This window comes from Ursus arctos, unplaced genomic scaffold (genome assembly GCF_023065955.2).
Source record: "Ursus arctos isolate Adak ecotype North America unplaced genomic scaffold, UrsArc2.0 scaffold_13, whole genome shotgun sequence".
NCBI classification, from domain to species: Eukaryota; Metazoa; Chordata; class Mammalia; order Carnivora; family Ursidae; genus Ursus; species Ursus arctos.
The window spans coordinates 7,625,922-7,645,527 of record NW_026622797.1 but is presented as its reverse complement, the minus strand read 5'-3'; the positions used below and the strand labels follow the sequence as shown (position 1 = coordinate 7,645,527).

General features: G+C 46.9%; 2 protein-coding genes across 3 annotated transcripts in view; one reads left to right on the top strand and one right to left on the bottom strand.

Annotated features, from left to right (window-relative positions):
- SLC22A3 (solute carrier family 22 member 3) overlaps nt 1–1,610 on the top strand; it is an 86,816-nt gene extending 85,206 nt beyond the window's left edge. Inside the window, exon 11 of the mRNA XM_026505169.4 lies at nt 17–1,610. Coding sequence (XP_026360954.1) covers nt 17–77 — 61 coding nt within the window. The 3' untranslated portion in view covers nt 78–1,610. The remainder of the gene's footprint in view (nt 1–16) is intronic.
- Nucleotides 1,611–2,258: 648 nt separating this feature from the next.
- PLG (plasminogen) overlaps nt 2,259–19,606 on the bottom strand; it is a 38,773-nt gene continuing 21,425 nt past the window's right edge. For both annotated transcript variants that reach the window (XM_026505170.4, XM_044386461.3), the window contains exons 11-19: nt 15,172–15,353; nt 13,514–13,662; nt 12,536–12,629; nt 10,415–10,535; nt 8,936–9,010; nt 8,129–8,269; nt 7,118–7,224; nt 3,262–3,407; nt 2,259–2,649 (exon numbers count right to left, since the gene is read on the bottom strand). In XM_026505170.4, the coding sequence (XP_026360955.2) occupies nt 2,488–2,649; nt 3,262–3,407; nt 7,118–7,224; nt 8,129–8,269; nt 8,936–9,010; nt 10,415–10,535; nt 12,536–12,629; nt 13,514–13,662; nt 15,172–15,353 (1,177 nt within the window). In that variant the 3' untranslated portion in view covers nt 2,259–2,487. The remainder of the gene's footprint in view (nt 2,650–3,261; nt 3,408–7,117; nt 7,225–8,128; nt 8,270–8,935; nt 9,011–10,414; nt 10,536–12,535; nt 12,630–13,513; nt 13,663–15,171; nt 15,354–19,606) is intronic.

The following is a 19,606-nucleotide window of genomic DNA, read 5'->3' as shown; positions in this document are numbered from 1 at the left end:
CTCCTTGTTCTATTAGTCCGTATTCCTATAAATGCGGCAGGAAAAAGAAAACTCAAGTTTCCAGCTCTCACCTTTGAGGCCCCCTGCCAAAGACGAAAGGAAGGCGCTCTCTAGGTTGACCCCTCCCACGGAACCGACGTGCCTCGCAGACACACGCGTGCCCATTGCAGCTACGTCATGCTGTATGCCTCCAAGTGCTTGTCAGACTGAACCAAGACATCCAGACTATCCGGAGTATTTTTATATAATGCGGGATGAATTAGGATTTAGAGCACTATTGACGTTTCTGGGAACACGGTATGCGGCTGGTTTAGCAAAGAGCCTGTTGTGTGGACAGCTCCCCCCGAGTTTTTTTCTGAAGTTGGAGCCGTATCTCCGACCCATTCAGTGATATAGGGACAAGAGGAGCCTTCCCCAAATTCTCACGACCGCGGTCTCCATCACGGAGGCAGGATGTGCCAAGTGGGGAGCGGGGAACTGGAGGCAGAAATGGGTTCATCAGACTTGAGCAAGGAACTGAAGCTCTGACCTGCGTGCTCTGAAGACTGTGGGGACGATGAAGATCTGGAGATCCTGTCCATGAAGGGGCTGAATCGAAGGACCTTGGGCCACACGACACTGAGCCTTTCCTTTCTCTGCTCGTTTTGAGCTCGGCAAGCCGCTGCAGCATCTGGGCTTTCTGGCATGTTCAGGCCTGAGTCTATCATTAGGAACAAATCCGCTGTTCGGTTGGAGGATTTGGCTCTATTATTTCGTCCATCGGTTTTGGGCCTGCGATGACTCGGGATAGTTTGGGTCCTACTTTAGTGAACACCGAAAGCCACACACTCGGTTCTTTATTGAACGAAATCCATGAATTATGATCTCCTGGGTCTCCATTTTGATCTTAAAGGGATATTTATCTTGTATTTGTGAGTTCAGTTCTAGGATGCTGCCCAAGGTCAAGAGTGAAAAACATGGGACTGTTCAATCGTGACCCTTTTCAATCTTGACCCTTTTAACTTGTCTTGGGAAGAAGCTTGCATTTTCATTTAAAAGGAAGGTCAATTATATCCACGTGTTGAAGAATTAGCAGAAGCTTTATAAGTGATGTCGTAGACACTAATAAGGGATTTGATCTTTCTTTTTGTAACTGAGACTTTTGAAATGTGGAGCTTAAAGGCAAATATGCAGTCTTTTCTGTTTGTTCTGCCTTATCTGTTATATTCGTTGTATTTTCAGATTCACTATATATCTTATGCAGAATTTTTTAATGAACTATTTTGTGTGGACAGACAAAATGGACACCTAGGGGAAATCTTGCCAACGAAGAAGAAAATTCTACGCGAACACGACAATACGTGCAATGTTTGTGCCAACTGTAAGCTTTTTAATCCTTAAAGCACAACAGAATTGAATATGAATGTTAGATTCTTCAATGAACTAAGCACTGCTCCTTGGGGACTAAATGCTGCAGTCACCTATATTCATGCACACTTGCGTTTTTGCTCTCTTGGCATTTCTCTTCGCTGTAAGATGACTGTTCCTCCTTGGTACGCTCACCTTGGAATTGTATTTCGAGCTGATATTTTGGTTCTGGTAACAATAAAGTATTTTAAATTGTCAAGTAACATCTGTGTCTGTTCTCTCTCTTCCTCTTGAACACGTGTCACCGGAAAACTCTATTCCCACATGACAGTGTATATTTCCTATCTGGGCAGCCAATTAGCAATGGAAATTAAGCGGTCCACCTTCAATATATGTTCGTTGTTCCTTCAGGGGCTCTTGGTACCATTCCTAGATTCAGATGTGACCCAGAATAGCATTCAGCGTCTCTACTGGTCTTGTATTACACTTGCGATGCCCGTTCCCTTCACCGTGTACAGCTCTCTGCCCAGTGTCCCCTCCCTGTGTCGGGCTAACGTCAAGTTGTCAGTAACAGATTTCATTCCCAAGAATAGAATGTGTTCTCATGACTCCCATACATGCTGCAGCTTCGAAAACATTCGTCTCAGTGCCAGAAATAAAGACCTTAAAAGATGTATGTCTAGCCATCTTTTGCACACAAGATAAATATATGGGTGACCTACTGGGACTTCTCTGCTCCCTTCTGTATGACCTTAGAGGCTTCATGGTCCTTTTTTGCAACTATGCCTTCTGAGAAAGAGAGAAATCACCTAAGCCTGTGAGAGTTACACTATTTAACATCGGCAGGATAAACGAAGAACATGAAAACAATGAAGTTCAAAAAAATTAAATCAAAGGAAGGACAGAGTTCATTTTCAACAAATGTTACAGACGTGTTACTTTATTATTACAGAATGCAACAGTGCACGGACGGGGAACATTAATGCATGGTAATACTAAACACGCGGAGGTATTGGCAGCGGATAGTATAAAGTACAGTGCCCTAGTTTGATTACCGTCAGTTATTCCTGAGCACGCTGACTTCCCGACCCGTGTTCCAGCCCCTAGATGTGTTGAGGAATCACTCCGTCTCCCATCCACTTAATTATTTCTCATTATCCCTTCAATCCAAGTGACAAACGTTGACACACGGACATAGACACCGGGCTTATTGGGGCGGGCGCAGCCAAGACCCCACGAAGTGACTCCTTGTAAAATGTACTTGTCCTTCTCGAAGCAAACCAGAGGCCCTCCACTGTCACCCTATCCAGAGAGAGGGGGAAAAAAACACGTGAGGATTAAACCCCCATCCTTTTATTATGGGATGTCATCCTTCTATTATCCGAACGTAAGTTTCCCCAGTATTTGAGCATTCTCTTCCAAGTAGAAAGGAACTTATTACTAGATTATCTGAGAATCTGCTGTGCTTCAGTATTTAACAAAGTATATTTCTCAAAACCACACCATCCAGTGTTCCTGGGGAAAAACTCCCGTGAATACTGTACTCATCCCTTCCTGCCTTGGGGCTTCTCGCAGGCAGAAGAAACCCCAAAAACAATTGCAAAGGGGGTGCAGTTGGTCTTTGTCTCCCACTGTCCCTGCCCAAGAGTCCCACCCAACAGCACGCTCCCCGGACGATGCGTGGGCTGGGGCAGTGATGGTACTGAACGCCTCCCTCACTACCGGTCTGGAACTCAAGGCCCAAGGAAGTCCGCTCGGTGATCTCAGTCCGAATGCAGTGATAGACCTACAATGGTGCTGGGTAGCATCTGGATGGTGGCCTGCAGCTGACAAAGCCTTCCGGAATTTGCCATTTGGGGGCTGAAATATCTAAAAGGCCAAGACAGGACAGCAGAAGATTGATTTTGTTCTTACCTGACAACTGTCGGTGCCTCCCGCCAAATTCCCAGCGCAGAGCTCCGTTGACTTGACTCTCCCGTTCAGATACTCATAGCGGTTGCAGACTTTGTTCTCGATCACAGGCAGCTGGGCTTCCTTGAGCAGACCCACGCCAAAGGTGCCTGTGTTTAAAAAGATCGAAGAAACGGTTATACCGGATCCAAAACATGCCCACAAGGAACCTTCCAGAAGGACAGAGCAGCAGTGACGATCTCTTGTTTGTCGTGAGGCTGGATAAAGCAAGAAGTCAGTTCCTGATACTACTGGAATGCATTTCATGTTAACCCTTGAAGGTATAGGTATTATAGAAGATTTCATGTTCCCAAGACCTGGATTCAGTAATCTGGGTTTCTTGACAGTGTTTGGGGGAACATGTTGTTATTTTTCTTTTTTAACTATAAAGAAATATTTTTCGGGGACGCCTGGCTGGCTCAGTCAGTGAAACGTCTGCCTTCAGCTCAGGTCATGATCCTGGGGTTCTGGGATCAAGCCCCACATGGGCTCCCTGCTCAGCAGGAAGCCTGCTTCTCCCTCTCCCTCTGCAGCTCCCCCTGCTTGTGCTCTCTTGCTCTGTGAAATAAATAAATAAAATCTTTTAAAAATATGTTTTTCAATATGTAAAGAGACTGACAAATCCGTTACTAAAACGTCTATTCACTCAGTCTCTTTTAGATGCTTTTTTTTTTTTTTACTATTTATGTTGCACTATTGTTTTCACACAACCTTATATAATAAGGGCTTTCTTAGAATGCCGCAGTCTTCATAATTAGCATGTTAATGGGGGAGGGACTGCCGTAGGGGTGGGGGTTTCCTTTTAAGGTCAGGAAGTGTTCTGCAAATAGGGGTGGGGGGTTGCACAGCTCTGTGACTATACTGAATGCTACGTACTCTTCGAAACAACTAAAATAGTAAATTTTACCTTATATATATACTTGACCACAATATAAAAATAAAGAATAGCTGTCATGTACTGGAATCAACCTTTTCAGGCACAACCCCGTGAGGTGCTATATCTCATTTAACCCTTGCAGTAGTCCCACGAAACAGGCACTTCTGTCATTTCTGTCGCACAGAGAAGGTAGCCCAGGCTGGGGGGTGGGGGCCGTGCAGTTTGCCCAAGATCACCCAGCACATCCGTGGAGGAGCGGGGACTTGAACTTGGGTCTGTGACGTCATTGCCCCAATTCTTCACTCCCCCACAGCTGGGCTCCTACAGTAGCTTCCAACTTTCCACATCTTTGTTCACACATTTTATTTATATTCCCTAATATTTTCTTAGTTCTGAGTTCCCAGAAATTATATAGACATGTTTATGGCTCCCAGTTAACATTGCCAAATTATTTCCTAAAAGGGCATGACAGTGTAAAATTTCACTAGGATAAAAGGCCACTTCACCCCACACTTCTGAGTAATATTTTTTAAATACCTGCTAATAAAATAGGTGGAAATTGTCCTAGTTCATTTCCTAATTTGCATTTCTTTTCCAATTAGGAAGAGTAAACATTCTCCCGTGGGCTTATTTTACTCGTGGTATTTCTTCTTTTGTGAAAAACTACTTCTTTTTTTTTTTTTTCCACTTTGGCAAATCAAAATGGAGCACTTGCAAAATAGCCAGAGGAAATGCCGCTTTCCCAGACAGACACCCCTGGCATGTTTCCGTGTTTTCACAAATAATCCAGTTTTCCAATTTTGCAAGCCTGCCTTAATGTGTGCCGAAAAAAAAAAATCTTTGCTAGCATGGAACAGCGAAGAGATGAGGGACTAGTTCTTCTCTGAAGACTTTGAACACATTTGGATAACTTTCTTGAGTTCGGAAAACCTGGCACTGGATCCAGAGTTGACAGGAGCACGTAAAAGGACCACCTTTTGGGAAGGAGAGGCTTGTCCCAGCCCTGGCTGGGCAGAGCCGCTGTGGAGAACGGGCCGAGGAAGCACTGGGTAGGGGGTGCATTACTAGAGTAGATGTGTGGAGGGACCAGCCTTCTCAGACTCTTTTGCTGAGAATTAATGTATCCAAGTGTCTTGCTCTTGCATCTGCTTTCTGAGCAAGATCCATCCTGATGCTGCTGGTGACAAAGTCCACCAAGAGCTGCTGTGAAATTGGTGTGGTCTGTGCAGAAGTGCTGTCATCTTGTGGCCACAGTCGGGATGGCACCTCGGAGGGCCCGGAGGCTGAAGGTGACCTCGGGATGAAGCCCTGATGTCAGGGCCTGTGGGGAGGAGGAAGCAGGAGCTCTGAGAGCACCCCGTGAATGAGCTAACCTGAATGAGCCCCTGGGCCTGGATGCTTACCTTGCTTTGAAATAATAAAGTCAGGGAAAGCCTGGAGACCAAAGGGGAGAACAGGTGAGATTTGACCTCACACCGAGAAGCTAAGAACACTAGTCTGATGTGATTACTGACATCAGAAAATCAGTAAACAGGTGTGACTTGTTTTGGGGACTCCTCCTGATTCAGTGAACATACAGAGAATGGTCTTCTCCCCGTGGCCACGAGCGTGAGGCCAGGGAGGACGGCGGAGCCTAGCACAGGGCGGTAGTTAGGAAAGTGTGGGTGGTGGGTGGAACAAGCAGCAGCAGACGGGCTTTGAGGGGTCAGGCTGCCGGGTGCAAGGTCCAGCTACACACGGGCTGTGTGCGTGCACTTCCCAGGACATTGCCCTGCTCATCTCGGAGCCTCGATCCCTCATTTGCAAAATGGGAACAAATATACCGAAGTCATAGAGGGTTGGTGTGTTTAAATATTTTTACATGCAAAACGCTGGAACAGCCTGTCATATCCATGGTGACAGCGTCATTTGTGACGGTTCCCTTTACTTCTCGATGCTCACAGATCCCAAAGTACAGAAAACAGGGGAATGTGCAAAATTCAGAAGGTGAGGTTTTACAAATGTAGGAAAAGTGCAGAAAGAAGGAAGACAAATCCGAAGTGATTTAGACCAGTCACTTTAAAAACCACAAAACCTGTTTTGAAATGAAAGCAAATGCAAAAGAATAATGTGCAAATCACAGTTTGAAAACCCAGGTTTTATAGATGAGGCTTCTCCAGGCCAAATGGCACAAGGAGGTAAGGTAACTTGTCTGGTTTGCCAGCGAGTGGCAGGGCCAGTTTTACTTTGCAGGGTTCCTGACCCCCCTCCTGTGCCCTCAGCAACACCTCTCAGAAAGCAAGGCAGAGATCAAAGACATTCATTCTCACAATGTTTCAGGGCCCGACTCTGATGGGTGTAATTACTTACTCTCAGGGCCTACTGCAAAGAGAAGACGGGGTCCCCAAAATGTAGTACGGGGGTGCTGATACAGGACCCTGCATAAATGTTTCCCATCTCACGCACACCCCACCAATACCAAATACCATTCCAGGATCGAGACCTCTCTTCCTTTCCCCGAGCTGTCAGTCCGTCCCACCACCACCAGCCTCTCCACACATACAAGAGGCATGTGGGTATTTGGGAGCCAAGCTTCGCTGTAATTTTGGTGGTTGTTTCAGTGTTTGGGAGCTCAGTATGGCTAACTTCACATGGAGGCTAACCTCACATGGAATCACATGGAAAATAATCAAACAGCCTCAATTTGTAGGCTGGCTTCAAAACCCTACTTACCTGGGGCTGCAATATTAACGTTGAATTTATGGGCCAAGGGACTCAGAGCAACACTACCCCATCCCTCACCCATGTCCCTTAACGACTGATTATGGACACCTAGGCAGGAACCCAGCCAAAGTCAGGAAAGGTGGACATCACTCCCTGGTAGAAATCTGCACAAATGGACAGGTTCTCACGAAGACTAGAGGTCTAAACCAGTTCCTGTGTGAGTCACAGGATTTATCTCACCTTGGGTATCTCCCCAGCCAGTGATGTAGCATAATGTCCGGTCAGCAACCACGTAGTTGGGGGATGGCAGACAAGCTGGGATCACCTTTGAGGTGAGGACGGCAGGGCTGAAAGAAAACCATCCAAAGTCACATGTGCCCGCCCCACCAGGGTACATCTGCCGTCCATCCACTGGTCGCTCACGACAAGGTGCCACCTGCCCAGAGCCCCGGGACCCTCTGAGCTGGCGTTTCCTTGCTTTGCTGACACAACACAAAGCAGAAAACAACCTTTCCCCTTGTGCTGGCCTAGCCCGTCCTCACCACTGTCGGCGTCGTCCCACTGCCATCTGGAAGCCACCAGACATGGCACCTGTGTTCTCTGCGCCTTGCTGACTCGCCCAAATGTGCCTGTTCTCAAAATAGCTGTTCATTTAGCTTTCTCTATTGGGACCTGTTTCCAAATATCACTAACTTTAAGTAACATAAGCAAATTTATCATTTTGTCAGACTTCATAAAATTCTATTGCAACAGGGAAAATAAAAACAAGGATAGAAAGAATTTTCATTTATGAATTGCGTGTGTGCATGTGTGCGTGTGTGTTTATAGTATAGCTTTTTAAGTGCTCTGAAATACATCATTTCATTTGCTTTTCCCCCAAACATATTATCGTCTTGAGAGGGGAACTGTCAACCTGGAGGAACTGCAGAATTCTCTGATTCTGAGTGTGTATCTGCCTCCTGGCGAACGTGAAGTGAGAGTTTCGGGAGTAACCACGTACTTCATGCTTCGGCTGATCCTTTCTCCACACAAAGAAAATGAATCCTGATGCCTTTTTTCAAGAGCACAGCCAGAGTGTGACAGAATGGGGCAGAGCCCAGATTTTTTCAGTTTCCCAGAGCCCTTGTGCGCCCCATGTCCTAGACGGTGCCCCCCACCCCGCTTCTCCCCTACAGCCCTGTCTCGCTCATGAAACCCAGGCATAAACGAGTGCCACCGATCTCGGGGTAAAGCCCACGGGTGAGCTGGTACCTCTTCAGCTTTATCAAGGCGATGTCTGCACGTGTGGGCTCCAAGAACAGCTTGGACGCTTCTATCTCCTGAACATCTGATTCAAAGTTCAGTTCTCGGTGTGCCCCCAGGATGACCTTATATGCTGCAGGCCTTGGGGATCTAGGAAAGATGGTGACATTAGGAGCAAAATAATGTGCCAGCCCCTCATCACATGCCTTTCTGAGTCATAAACATGGCATCTTGTCCCTACTTGGCTACCCACGGTCAGTGACCTCTGAGTGGCAAGAAACAAAGTTCACTGTTTATCTAAATCTGGCCACGAAGGACTGCTCTTGGGGCTGCTTTTGGCCTAACCACAGAGGGGAACGAAATCAATAGTGAAGTCAGTACAAGAGCAGGCACCCCTCTTAGGAGAACCAATGCCTGTCACAATGAGCAGGTCTTCCTGCCACTGACCCAGGCCTACAAACCCACCTGAACTGGGTCTTCCTTCTTTGTTTCTCTCTAGAAATGTTCCCCTCCTTCCTCATCCAATGGCCCTGGCAATTCTGCCTCAGCCTTCACATCTGCTCCCGGGTCTCTAGTGTCACTGCCATGGAGGGAAGGAAGGAAAGGAAGGGAAAAGAAGGGAAGGGAAGGGAAGAGAAGGGAAGGGAAGGGAAGGGAAGGGGAGGGGAGGGGAGGGGAGGGGAGGGGAGGGGAGGGGAGGGAAGGGAAGGGAAGGGAAGGGAAGGGAAGGGAAGGGAGGTGAGAGAGAAAGGAGAGGGGGAGGAAGGGAGGGAGCCTTTAACTCAAGTCCTCATATCCATTGTCCCCCAGACATACCTCTCCAGGCAGTGGGCAGCCGTCAGCACCCACTCTGGGGATACTAAAGTCCCTCCACAGAAGTGTTGTCCAAATCTAGAAGAAAAACATGCCAAATTTTAGTTCAAACCTGACGATATGTTCTACAGAAAGCCGGAAAGAAGAGTTCACTTGATTTTGATAATGATGTTCCCAAAGGAAAAGGCTACCAGCCCATCATCAGGACAGCCAGAACTCTGAGCTGGGCTTCGGTAGCAGATTTTCCAAAAGGTCTCATCCTCACCACACTTTAGATGGTGGGGGAAGGCTCAGGCACAGCCTGTCCACAGGAGAGCAAAGCCACCAGCGGCAACAGGAAGCCCACATTCATGGTTTGGACTTGTTGGCCTCAGACTCCAACAGAAGTGACCAGTCAAAGATCACCCCCTTGAGGCCTCTTGTCTTTCTTTATGACAAGATCTCTGCAAGGCTTACAAGTCATTCTTCAGGGAGCCAAATGGGACCCTAAACAGCTGTGAATACTGGGAGTCTGCTCATTTAACCCTCTTGGCGTGAGCCGCTCCGAACGAAGCCCATCCTAACGACAGCAGGCACGGTCACCTCAGTCAGGAGACAGAGACCAGCACAGTGTGGGAAAGAAAGAATTTGAAGTATGTGAAAGGTGAAGGTCTGCAGAGCAAGGAGTTAGTAAATGAGAAGGCAAAGAAAGGAAAAGCCAACTCAACAAAAGAATGAAATACACTGAAATCAAGTTTATCGATGGCATCTCACACGCGTGGGGAAGGCAGGCAACTGTGCACGGGAACTGAGTGTGCACAGGGGCCCTGGTGTGGAAACGAGATGACGAAGCAACACGAAAAGCAGATTAGCCTGTTTCACACGTGGGCTTTGTATGAGACGCCCAGGGAAACCGGACCTATGAGAAGCTCACGTCCCTGAAACAATCACCCGAACTTTCTGGGTTCCATAGAATTGGAACCGGTCCCTCTTAAATCATGGTGATCCTGAACTATCCTACACGGAGGGGATGTGCTTGTGAATGGGTGAGCACCTTCTGATTAAATTTAGTGATTCACGAAAGTGTAAAAAAAAAAAAACTTGAACGGTGGAAGACTCTAGATATAATTTTGTCCATGCCCCTCCCAACATCCCACATTTCTAAAAAGACCCCATTCCCTTTATCCTGCAATGGACATCTATAAAACCCTCCAGGCATCTTCAATACTTTTCCAGCAATACGGGAACATGGTGTAAATCGCTATATCGTAGATTTCGACAACAGCCGCCCAGATCAAGGAAAATATTCCAATTTGGGCTATTGTCAAAGTAGAGAACCTAGAAAAATATAATTTTTAAAATTTTTGTAGCTGTCTTTCCTTCTAAGAAGACTATAAAGGCAGGTAAGGATTCCCGAGATGTGTGGATTGAGTGTGAACACAGAAAGGTTTTGCGGGGCTTACACAGAAGAATGCAACTAATTGTTTCTGGAAATACCGTTACCTTGTTCTAAGACTGATTTGCCAGGGCCAGGAATGTGGGTTGGCCACGCACCCACCGACCACCCTTCCAGGACATTTCTTTGGCTCCACCTGGGGCTTCCCGCAATCGAATGAACCGGATGCTGTGGCACGAAGTGGAAACAAGAGTCACATTTCAAGAAGGGCAAGCAATTGTGTCACACGACGCAAGAGAAGTCAGTGGGTCACGGCCAAAGCACTGAGCTTCTGGCACCTCAAAGCCCAAACTAAAGAGCGAGATCATAAGCACCTTTGGATATTTTTTTCTAAGTTTCGAAAGTGACAGCAGACAACACAGAACCTTCTCCTTTCAGGAAAGTCTGAAGACTTCTGTATTATTTGGTGGGGGAGGTGGGTTAAGTAGACTGGTATTAGGTGGTAGAGCGAGAGCTTTGCTGAGAGGACCCTGACTGACACCAACTGTCACTCTGACCTGATGTGGTCGATCGAGGTTCCCATCTTCATCCTCATCGCCCTCTGAGTCACATAAAGTTTAATGAAAATCGTTACTTGTCAGCCCCGTTGAAAGGCACTATGGGTATTTTTTTAATGTGAAGCTCCGTGTGTGCATATATGTGCACATGTGCGTGTTTGTGATTGTATGGAGCAGAACTACTTGTCCTAACGTCTCTCAGCCAGCTTCTGGACAGGACTTCCAAGACTAACCCTATGCCCAGGGGTTGACTGGCATTCCCTTGCCCATACACTCTATCGACCTAGACGACAGGGGTCGTGCCCCACCTTTGGTACCACCCACTAATGCCCAAACAGCGCCAGCCTCTAGAAGGCTAGAGCACCTGGTGGTGGCCAAGGGCTGCGCCTGGGAAGTCACCGTACTTCTCCACGGGAATCGAGGAGAATCATCCCAGCTGCGGCGCCCACGGCAGGAATGTCAGGCTGCTAGGACAACTCAAAGTCAATCCTGTCAAGTAGGCAGCCTGTGCAACATGGAGAACTGGGCCGGAGGAGGCAGCAAGTGTTCCAGAAGGACCAGAGCTGAGGATCGGGAGTGACCAGCTGAAGGAGAGGCACTAACCCCATTCAGGGCCTTTCAGATGAAGGGGCCACCAAGAGAGCTTCCATAGAACAGAGAAAACAGCCACTCAAGAAGGATTCAGCTGTAAACTCACCCTAAATCCAGACAAGGAGCCAGGACGAATGTTGCCCGTCATGCTGGCCTCTCTTTCCTCCCCGCTGCTCTACCCAGGGGTGGCCCAGGAGCAAACCGCAGCAGAGTGGCTCCCGTGCTCTACCCCGTACCCCAAACTCCTCCCCAACCACCTCTGCATGCTTGTCTTCACTGCCTTTGCAGCTGGAGTTTCTCCCTCCCAGCTCCAGCCCCTCCACATGGCAACACAAGCACGAGCGATCAAGCCATGCAAAGGAGAAGTCCGGCCTGGTTTTCTGTAACCAAGACAAATTCTGTTTGCAAAGACAAGTCAGCAGAAAGTAAAATAGGGCCCAAATCGAAGTGGCTTATATTGTTCTCCAGACCTACCCATGGATTTGTTATTCCAGACTTTTCCTCTTTCCCTGATCCAAGCTTCCTGCTCCCTAGAAAATCTCAGGGAAATGAGGAAAGACCCCAGACATGTTTTCTCTAAGGCACGTGGCTAAGGTATAGGTCATGAATAGTAATCTTAGGATAAAGGAGATTTGGGGCTTACTAAAAATCGACATTCCTTCTCGTTGAGTTCTCAGGATGACAATCTATAGGTTTACAATGTTTATTATATGTTTGGCTGTTTCATGGTGTTTGTATATTTTTTTACTTCTCAGCTGCTGGACGAGCGAGCTTCCTATCCAGGGGCGGGACTCTCAGGCGTCCCACGCGGGACGCGGTGTGTTCGGTGAGAGCGTCCTGAGGCTGTTGGGATCACCTGTTTGCTCTTCTGGACGATTGTGTATTTACTCTAGTTAAGGTGGCAGGGAAGGGGGACGCCCTAACAAACGGGGCCACGGGGAGGACAGAGTCAAGAGGCCCACGATGAAGAGTGGGCAGCCCACTGCGGCGCTCAGCTTCAAGCTGAGCAAATCCGTATCCGGGAGGTGGTGCTGCATTGATCTGAGAGGCCATTTCCTTACAGAAAGGAAAGCAGCTTACCACACTGAGGGATATCGCAGTAGTCGAAGAGCTTTCTCGGATTCATCGTGTAGCACCAAGGACCATTGACGTCGCCGTCAGGGTTACGGCAGTACTAAAAAAAAAAAAAAAAAAAGACAGTTGGGACAGAGGGGACCAGGCAGAGTGGGACAGAGAAGGTGTTCTGACAGACATGTAACTGCTGTCCTTAGAAGATGGGGGCAAAGTTATTCTTTAGGATGTTATAAAACTTTTGACTTAGCTTCTTTAAAGAAACTGTGAGTGACTCCCCTGGAAGGAGGGGACCTGAGGAGTCCTGAGGTAGAGACGACATAAAGGGGCCTCCCCTTCAGCAGCCCGTGTCAGGGGACCTCTGAGAGAGCAAGAGAGGGCCATGGACATGGCTGACTCGTCTTGTCCCTGGTTCACCTCAGCCATCTGCTACCCAATGACACCTGTGTGCTCTTGGTTCAGAAATTCTTCCCAAGAACTGTGCCCGTTCCATGGGTCAAGCCATAGGAAGGCAATGTCTCCCCTTTCCTTTCCTACACGTACCCTCAACGTAAACCATCCCACAGAGTGTGTGAGACTAGAGGAAACTCTACTATGTGGAGTCCTCATGGCACATCCACATTTTTTTTCTAGAAAAATTTGACTAAAAGGTCATGAAGTTCATCCCTGACCACCAGAACGTAGAAGACAAACACTAGAAACTAGAAACAGCACAGAGTACTAAAAGTAAGCAGGAAATGTCCCAAACGCAAACCAAACGAGGAGCCTGTGGACAGAGGTCACAGACACGGAGGTCTGCTTGCCCGCGCAAACCGTAGTGGCCATGCTGTAGCCAGTGACACGGAGGCTTGGTTCCTGAGACCTCTCATCTTCCCCTCTGCCGCCACCAAGGACCAGTCTGGCTGCCTTGCCATGACACAGGGCCAGTTCTGTTGGCAAAGACTGGTCAGCAAGAGGCAAAATGGGGTTCAAATCAAAGTGGCTCACGTTTTTTTCCAGACCTGCCCGTGGATTTGTCTCTGGAGTGAAAATGCTGTGTTTGTGGGGCTCCTGGGCAGTCCACTCCTGGCACGGGATGCCCAAAACAGTGGCTGCCTTCTTGCCCCGGTACCCTTTGCCATTCCCAAACATGCAGTCTGTGAAAGAAGAGGAAACGCGTGGTTACGTGTGCCCGACAGACCCAGGATGCTAGGGAACACGGGCGGCAGCGCTAGGACTCTCGAGTGACAGTTTCTGCGGTCCCATCCTTAGAGCACTGGAATGCTGACAATTCCAGCAAACACTGCCTAGTTTAACAAGCTACTGGAAGCGCTACTGCCTGGGAAATAATCACAAGCCAAGATGTTAGCATGGAAATTTTGGCCAGGACACGAGATAGTCAATTTTCTAACAAGCCGAGTGGTAAGACAGGGCACCCAGTGGGGTCACATCCAACAGATGCCACTGGGATCTGTCACATGAGCCCCGGACACCACATTCTCAACAAGGGTAGAGAAAAAAGAATGCGAATTTTAAAGGACTCTTACAAAAGATAGCATTTTGGCGAGAGCTGTGCTGTGAGTTCCCACCCTTTGGGGTGAAGGGGTTCATAAAGAGACAACTTGGGCCCCTTCTGCAAGCCCATCCCTTGCCCCAACCTAGAGAAAGGGGACTTCCACAAGACCCCTCAGGGAATCCAAAATGCAAAAGCTGGGCCAGCTAGCTTCTCTGTCAAGCACGGGGGCTGTGCTGGGCGGCCTACAACCCCGAAGTTGGCCAGGCCTGGGGTAAGGGAGTTACCCACACACCGAATGGGCAGCAGGCACATGGGAGAATCAAGGCAGTCTTATCTAGGAGGGAGACCCTCCTGGGCACAGAGCCCACAGTCTCACCGAGAGAGGAAAGAGAGATGTGCCCCACCGGTTCAAAGGAACAGTAGGTGAGGTTGTCCGGCACTGCGGAGGGGCCAAGCCCACCTCAGGGTGCAGAGGGCTCTCAACTTCAAAGCAAGTTCTGGTTTTAATCATTACCCTCTGGAGGACTTTGAATTACCTGAAAGTGGCCAGACAAGTCATGGACCCTGAGTTTTCATGCCGGGGCTAGGGTGGGGGAGGGGGCTAAGGGGGCAGGAGACAAGCCCAGAAGCAGCTGCACTCCAAGGGCCGGGGAAGCACAGAAGGGTGTAACCAGGTCTTGCCTCCCACCTCAGATGACACCCACAGCCCTGTGTTGAGCCCCAGTGACCCTGCAAGCCATGCAGCCACCCTTCCAGGCTTGTGCTGGAGAGCTCCCCTGATTGTCCTGCTAGCACTCCTAATTCAGTCTATTCGAAACCATATCCAGCATTTCTATTTCTCCATGGAGGGGACAAGGGTTTGCCCAACCGGCCAGCGCCGCCCTGATCAACCTCTCAATCCACGCAGGCTCAAGCTTTATCCATCGCTCAGAACCAATTAGTTTTCCCGTCCTACAAGCACAGCCCGGCCACGTGGCACCAGCCACAGCAGCTCTGGCTCCCCCGATGGCACCCTGAGGCTTGCCCCCACGTGGCCGACCCTCGGCTGGTGCTCAGCTCCCCGTAGCGATAAAGTGCCCTGTCTCCGTAGGTGGTCCCCCTCGTCACCCTGACGCCCACGTGCATAGCGGTCTGCTCGCAGACTTCCCACCTGCTTCAGAAGGCTCCTCTCCACTCGGAACTTGGGGCACAGTCGGGGAGTTGGTGCCACTCTCTTCTGTGTCTAAGCATTTTTTCAAGTTACAGAACTCCCAGCGGACAGACGGGTCAGTGGTGTAACACCAAGGACTTATGTCACCATCTGGATTTCGGCAGTAGTTCATGGTCAAGCCGCTGTAAATTCCACAACACAGGTCAGGAGAGGTGGAGAATCTTCTGGAGCGCTCCCGCACCCTCAGCATTTTGTTATAACAGATGTTAGTAAGTGACTTTGAAATATTTCCATTAAAGATACCACAGGTACCAATTATTATTATCACGTGACAAGCACAAATGGCTGTCAGCTTCTCAACGACTGGGTACATTTAAAACATAGATTCTAATTTTTATTTAAAAAATCAAAAGTAATATGTGCTCCATATAAAAACTGAGATAATATAAAAATGTGTAAATGAAAGTACCCAAATGTCTTCCTTTCCCTGGGAATGGGACGTACATTCCCCCGGGGATAACGAATATTGAATTTAAAGTGCACATTTTAGATTTTTTCCCATTGCTCATGCAACTATCTCTCTCTATCTCTGTATAAATACATAGAGCTGTGTAAGCTGGAACTAGAACTTATTTCCCCGAGGAGGAGCGACATTTTGAACACTCTCAGGTCAGTCCCCTCCACCCACTGACCCACAATGTTGTTAAAATGCTACGCACTTAGCATGAAAATACTGTAACTATCCCACCTGGTAGGCCAAGTGGGTTTGGGCTTTGAGAGACTTATGGAAGCTTGCCTGGAAAACAAGCTCCCAGGCCAGATGTGTTTCTAAAGGAAGCCTCCTGGGGAAATGCAGGGGCAGAGGGGCGGGGGGGGAGAGGCGACACGGGGACCCCAGCCTCCCCTCACTCTACACCCCCCTCCACTGCAGCCATGTCGGATGGAGGGATGCAGATGACACTAAAGGAGGAGTGACAGGAGGTGTGTGGGTGCATGAGGGGTCTGAGGACTTACGGGAGAGTCAGAAACAATTGGGGAAAAGGCACAGCAGGTGAGGAGCCTGGGGACACTGAGCAATTCAGTCCCTAGGACTCCCCTAAAAGCTGCCCCCGTCTTTCGGACTTCTCAGCCTTGCAGTCCTCTTCACAGTTTAGACCCACGACCTGTGGCTTCTGAGAACATCTGAGGCATACTATGTATTGTGGGAACCCAGCACTATGTCTGTGGGCAGGCGGCTGTCTCGGAGCCTGACCCACAATTCGAGAAAGCCCTTCAGCAGGTCTCCAAGCAACTGGATATGTCAAAAGGTCTATCTACTGGAATCCGAGAGGGAGACAAACCGTAAGAGACTCTTAATCACAGGAAACACACTGGGGGTTGCTGGAGGGGAGGTGGGGGGATGGGGTAACTGGGTGATGGGCATAAGGAGGGCACGGGATGGAATGAGCACTGGGTGTTATATAAGACTGATGAATCACTGACCTCTACCTCTGAAACCAATAATACATTATATGTTAATTCATTGAACTTAAATAAAAAAATTTTTAAAAAACACATAAAAAGTTAAAAGGAAAAGAAAGATATGGGTCCAGCTCTTTTTTTTTTTTTTTTTTTTTTTAGAGTTAAGGTATTCTGACATAGTGTGAAATGCGGAGACCTCACAGGTAGTTTGGGGAGTTCTGATTACTACATACACCTGTATAACCCACACTCCTACCCTGATACAGGACATTTCCATTCCCCTCCTCCAAGAAAGCTCCCCGGGATCACCACTCAATCTCTGCCGCCCCTCTGGGGGCAAATACTATTGATTTCTCTCACCAGAAACTAGACTTGCTTCTTCTAGAACCTCATATAAATGGACTCATAGAGTGCATACTCTTCTGGGCCTGGCTTCTTTCCTCCGTGTGACTTTGGGGTTTCATCTGTGCTATTTGAGAGTATCGGCAGCTTGTTCCCTTTTACTGCTGAACAGCATTCCATTGTATGAATATACCTCCAATGATTGGTTCATTTTCTTATTGATGGAGACTGAAGCAGTCTCCAGTTGGGGCTATCAGGACTAAAGTAGCTATCAACAGTCTGGCAGATCCTTTGTGGACTCATGTTCTCATTTCCCCTAGGTAAATATTCAGGGATAGAACCGCAGGTTTCTTAGGGTAGATGCCTGTATCTATGTCTGGAATGTTCTTTTCTCTATTTGTGTCTCTTTCTGCCAGTACCACTCTCTTTTGATCAGCGTACTTTTATAGTAAGTCTTTAACCAGGCTGGTAAGTCCTCCAACTCTGCTCTTGTTCTCCAGATCGTCTAGATTTGTACAGATCGCTGTGCTGATTCTAGGTCCTTTGCATATAGATTTTGTCACTTTTTCCAAAAAAAGAAAAAAAGGAAAAACAAGCTGCAGGAGTTTTGCTTGAACATAGGTTGAATTCAAAATCCAATTTGGTAAGAATTCATATTGACTCTTTAAATCCATAAGCAGAGTACCTGTATTTAGATCTTTTAAATTTCTCTCAACACTGTGTAGTATGTAGCACATAGTTCTTGTACACCCTTTGTTAAATTTGTCATTAAATATTTTCGTTTTGATACCACTGTCAGTGCTATTGTTTTAAAATTTCTCTTTCCCAACTGGTTCTTTCTGGTGTATAGAAATACAACAGATTTTTGTATATTGACACTGTATATGCTTTTGTATCTTTCGATTTTGCAAAATTCACTTATTTGCCCTTAGGATTCTGTATTTATTAATCTAGTTTTCTGTGAATAAAGACAGATGTACTGATTCCTTTCTAAACTTTAGGCTCTTTCTTTCTTTTTCTTGTTCCCGATCGTATAGAGAAAGGATTACTCTTTCCTCGTTAAAGTATTCGCTGGAAGATTTTTACCGATGGCCTTCATCAGACTGAGGAGATTCCCTTCCAGCCCTAGTTTGCTAAGACTTTTTAAAATCGTGCATGAGTGTTAAATTTTGTCTAATGTTTTTCTGTATCTATTGATACAATCATATGATTTATCACTTTTATTCTGTTAACATGTGATATCACGTTGAGTGTTGGTAAATGCTAAACCAACCCTGCATTCAACTTACTAACTTTTGCTAAGTCTTTTTGTCTATGTTCACAACAGACAACATTCTGCAGTTTCTTGCAATATTCTTGTCTACTTTTTGTATCTCCATTTTTTGGGCCTTACAAACGGAGTTCAGAAATGCTCCCTCTTCCTCTTTTTTCTCTAAGAGATTATAAAGGATCAGTATTATCTCTCCTTAAATATTTGATAAAATTTGATAAAATTTTAAAATTCTACTTAGGGTTCATTGAGCTTCTTGAAGCTGCAAGTTTATAATTTTCTTCATATTGAGAAAAATTTCAGCCATCATTGCTTCGAGTATTTTCTTCTGTTTCAATTATCTTTTTTTTTTTTTTTAAGATTTTATTTATTTATGTGACAGAGAGACAGCCAGCGAGAGAGGGAACACAGCAGGGGGAGTGAGAGAGGAAGAAGCAGGCTCATAGCGGAGGAGCCTGATGTGGGACTCGATCCCGGCACGCCGGGATCACACCCTGAGCCGAAGGCAGACGCTTTAACGACTGCGCTACCCAGGCGCCCCTCAATTATCTTTTTCCTCTCTTTCTGGGACTTGATTTAAACATACATTAGACCTTTTGACATTTTTCTAGAGATCCTTGAAGTTCTGTTTATTTTCTTTCAGTCTGTGTTTTGACTCTGGGCTGCAGTCTGTAGAGCTTACACTGTGTTATTTTCAAGTGACCCTTTTCTTTGGTCACGTCTAACCTGATGCTAAGGCCATCCAATGAATTTGTCATTTAAGATACATTTTTTTAAGTCCTGTCTTTTCCATTTGGCTCTTTTATAGCTTTCTTTTCTCTTCAGAACATCCAATTTTCTCTTTTATATTCATATTTTCCTTTAAATCCTTGAACGTAATTATAATATCTTAAAATTTCTGGCTGCTGATTCCAACATTTCTATCATTTTCTGGGTCTGCTTGTTTTGACTGATTTTTCTCCTGGCTCTGGATCACACTTAATGATCTTTGTACATCTGGTAATTTTTAAATTTGTGCCAAACATCGTAGATGCCACATGACTGAGTGACTGGATTTTGTTGTTTTCCTCTGAAGAGAGTTGAGTTTATGTGCAGCAAACAGTTAATTTACTTACAGATTATTCTGATCCTTTTAGGATTGCTTTTAAGCTTTGCTGGGGTGTTTCTAGAATAGCCTTTATTTTAGGAATACATTAATTCTACTCCTAAAGTGTGACTTTTCTAGAGTCTCTATGGAATGCTTATGGTGTCCCATGAAGTCTCTCCTCTCTGTCAGAATCTCCAATCTCTGAACAGAGGATCTCCTGATGCTGTGTGTGTTCTGTAATCCCCGTTTATCTCACCACTCCCTGGTAGTTGTTC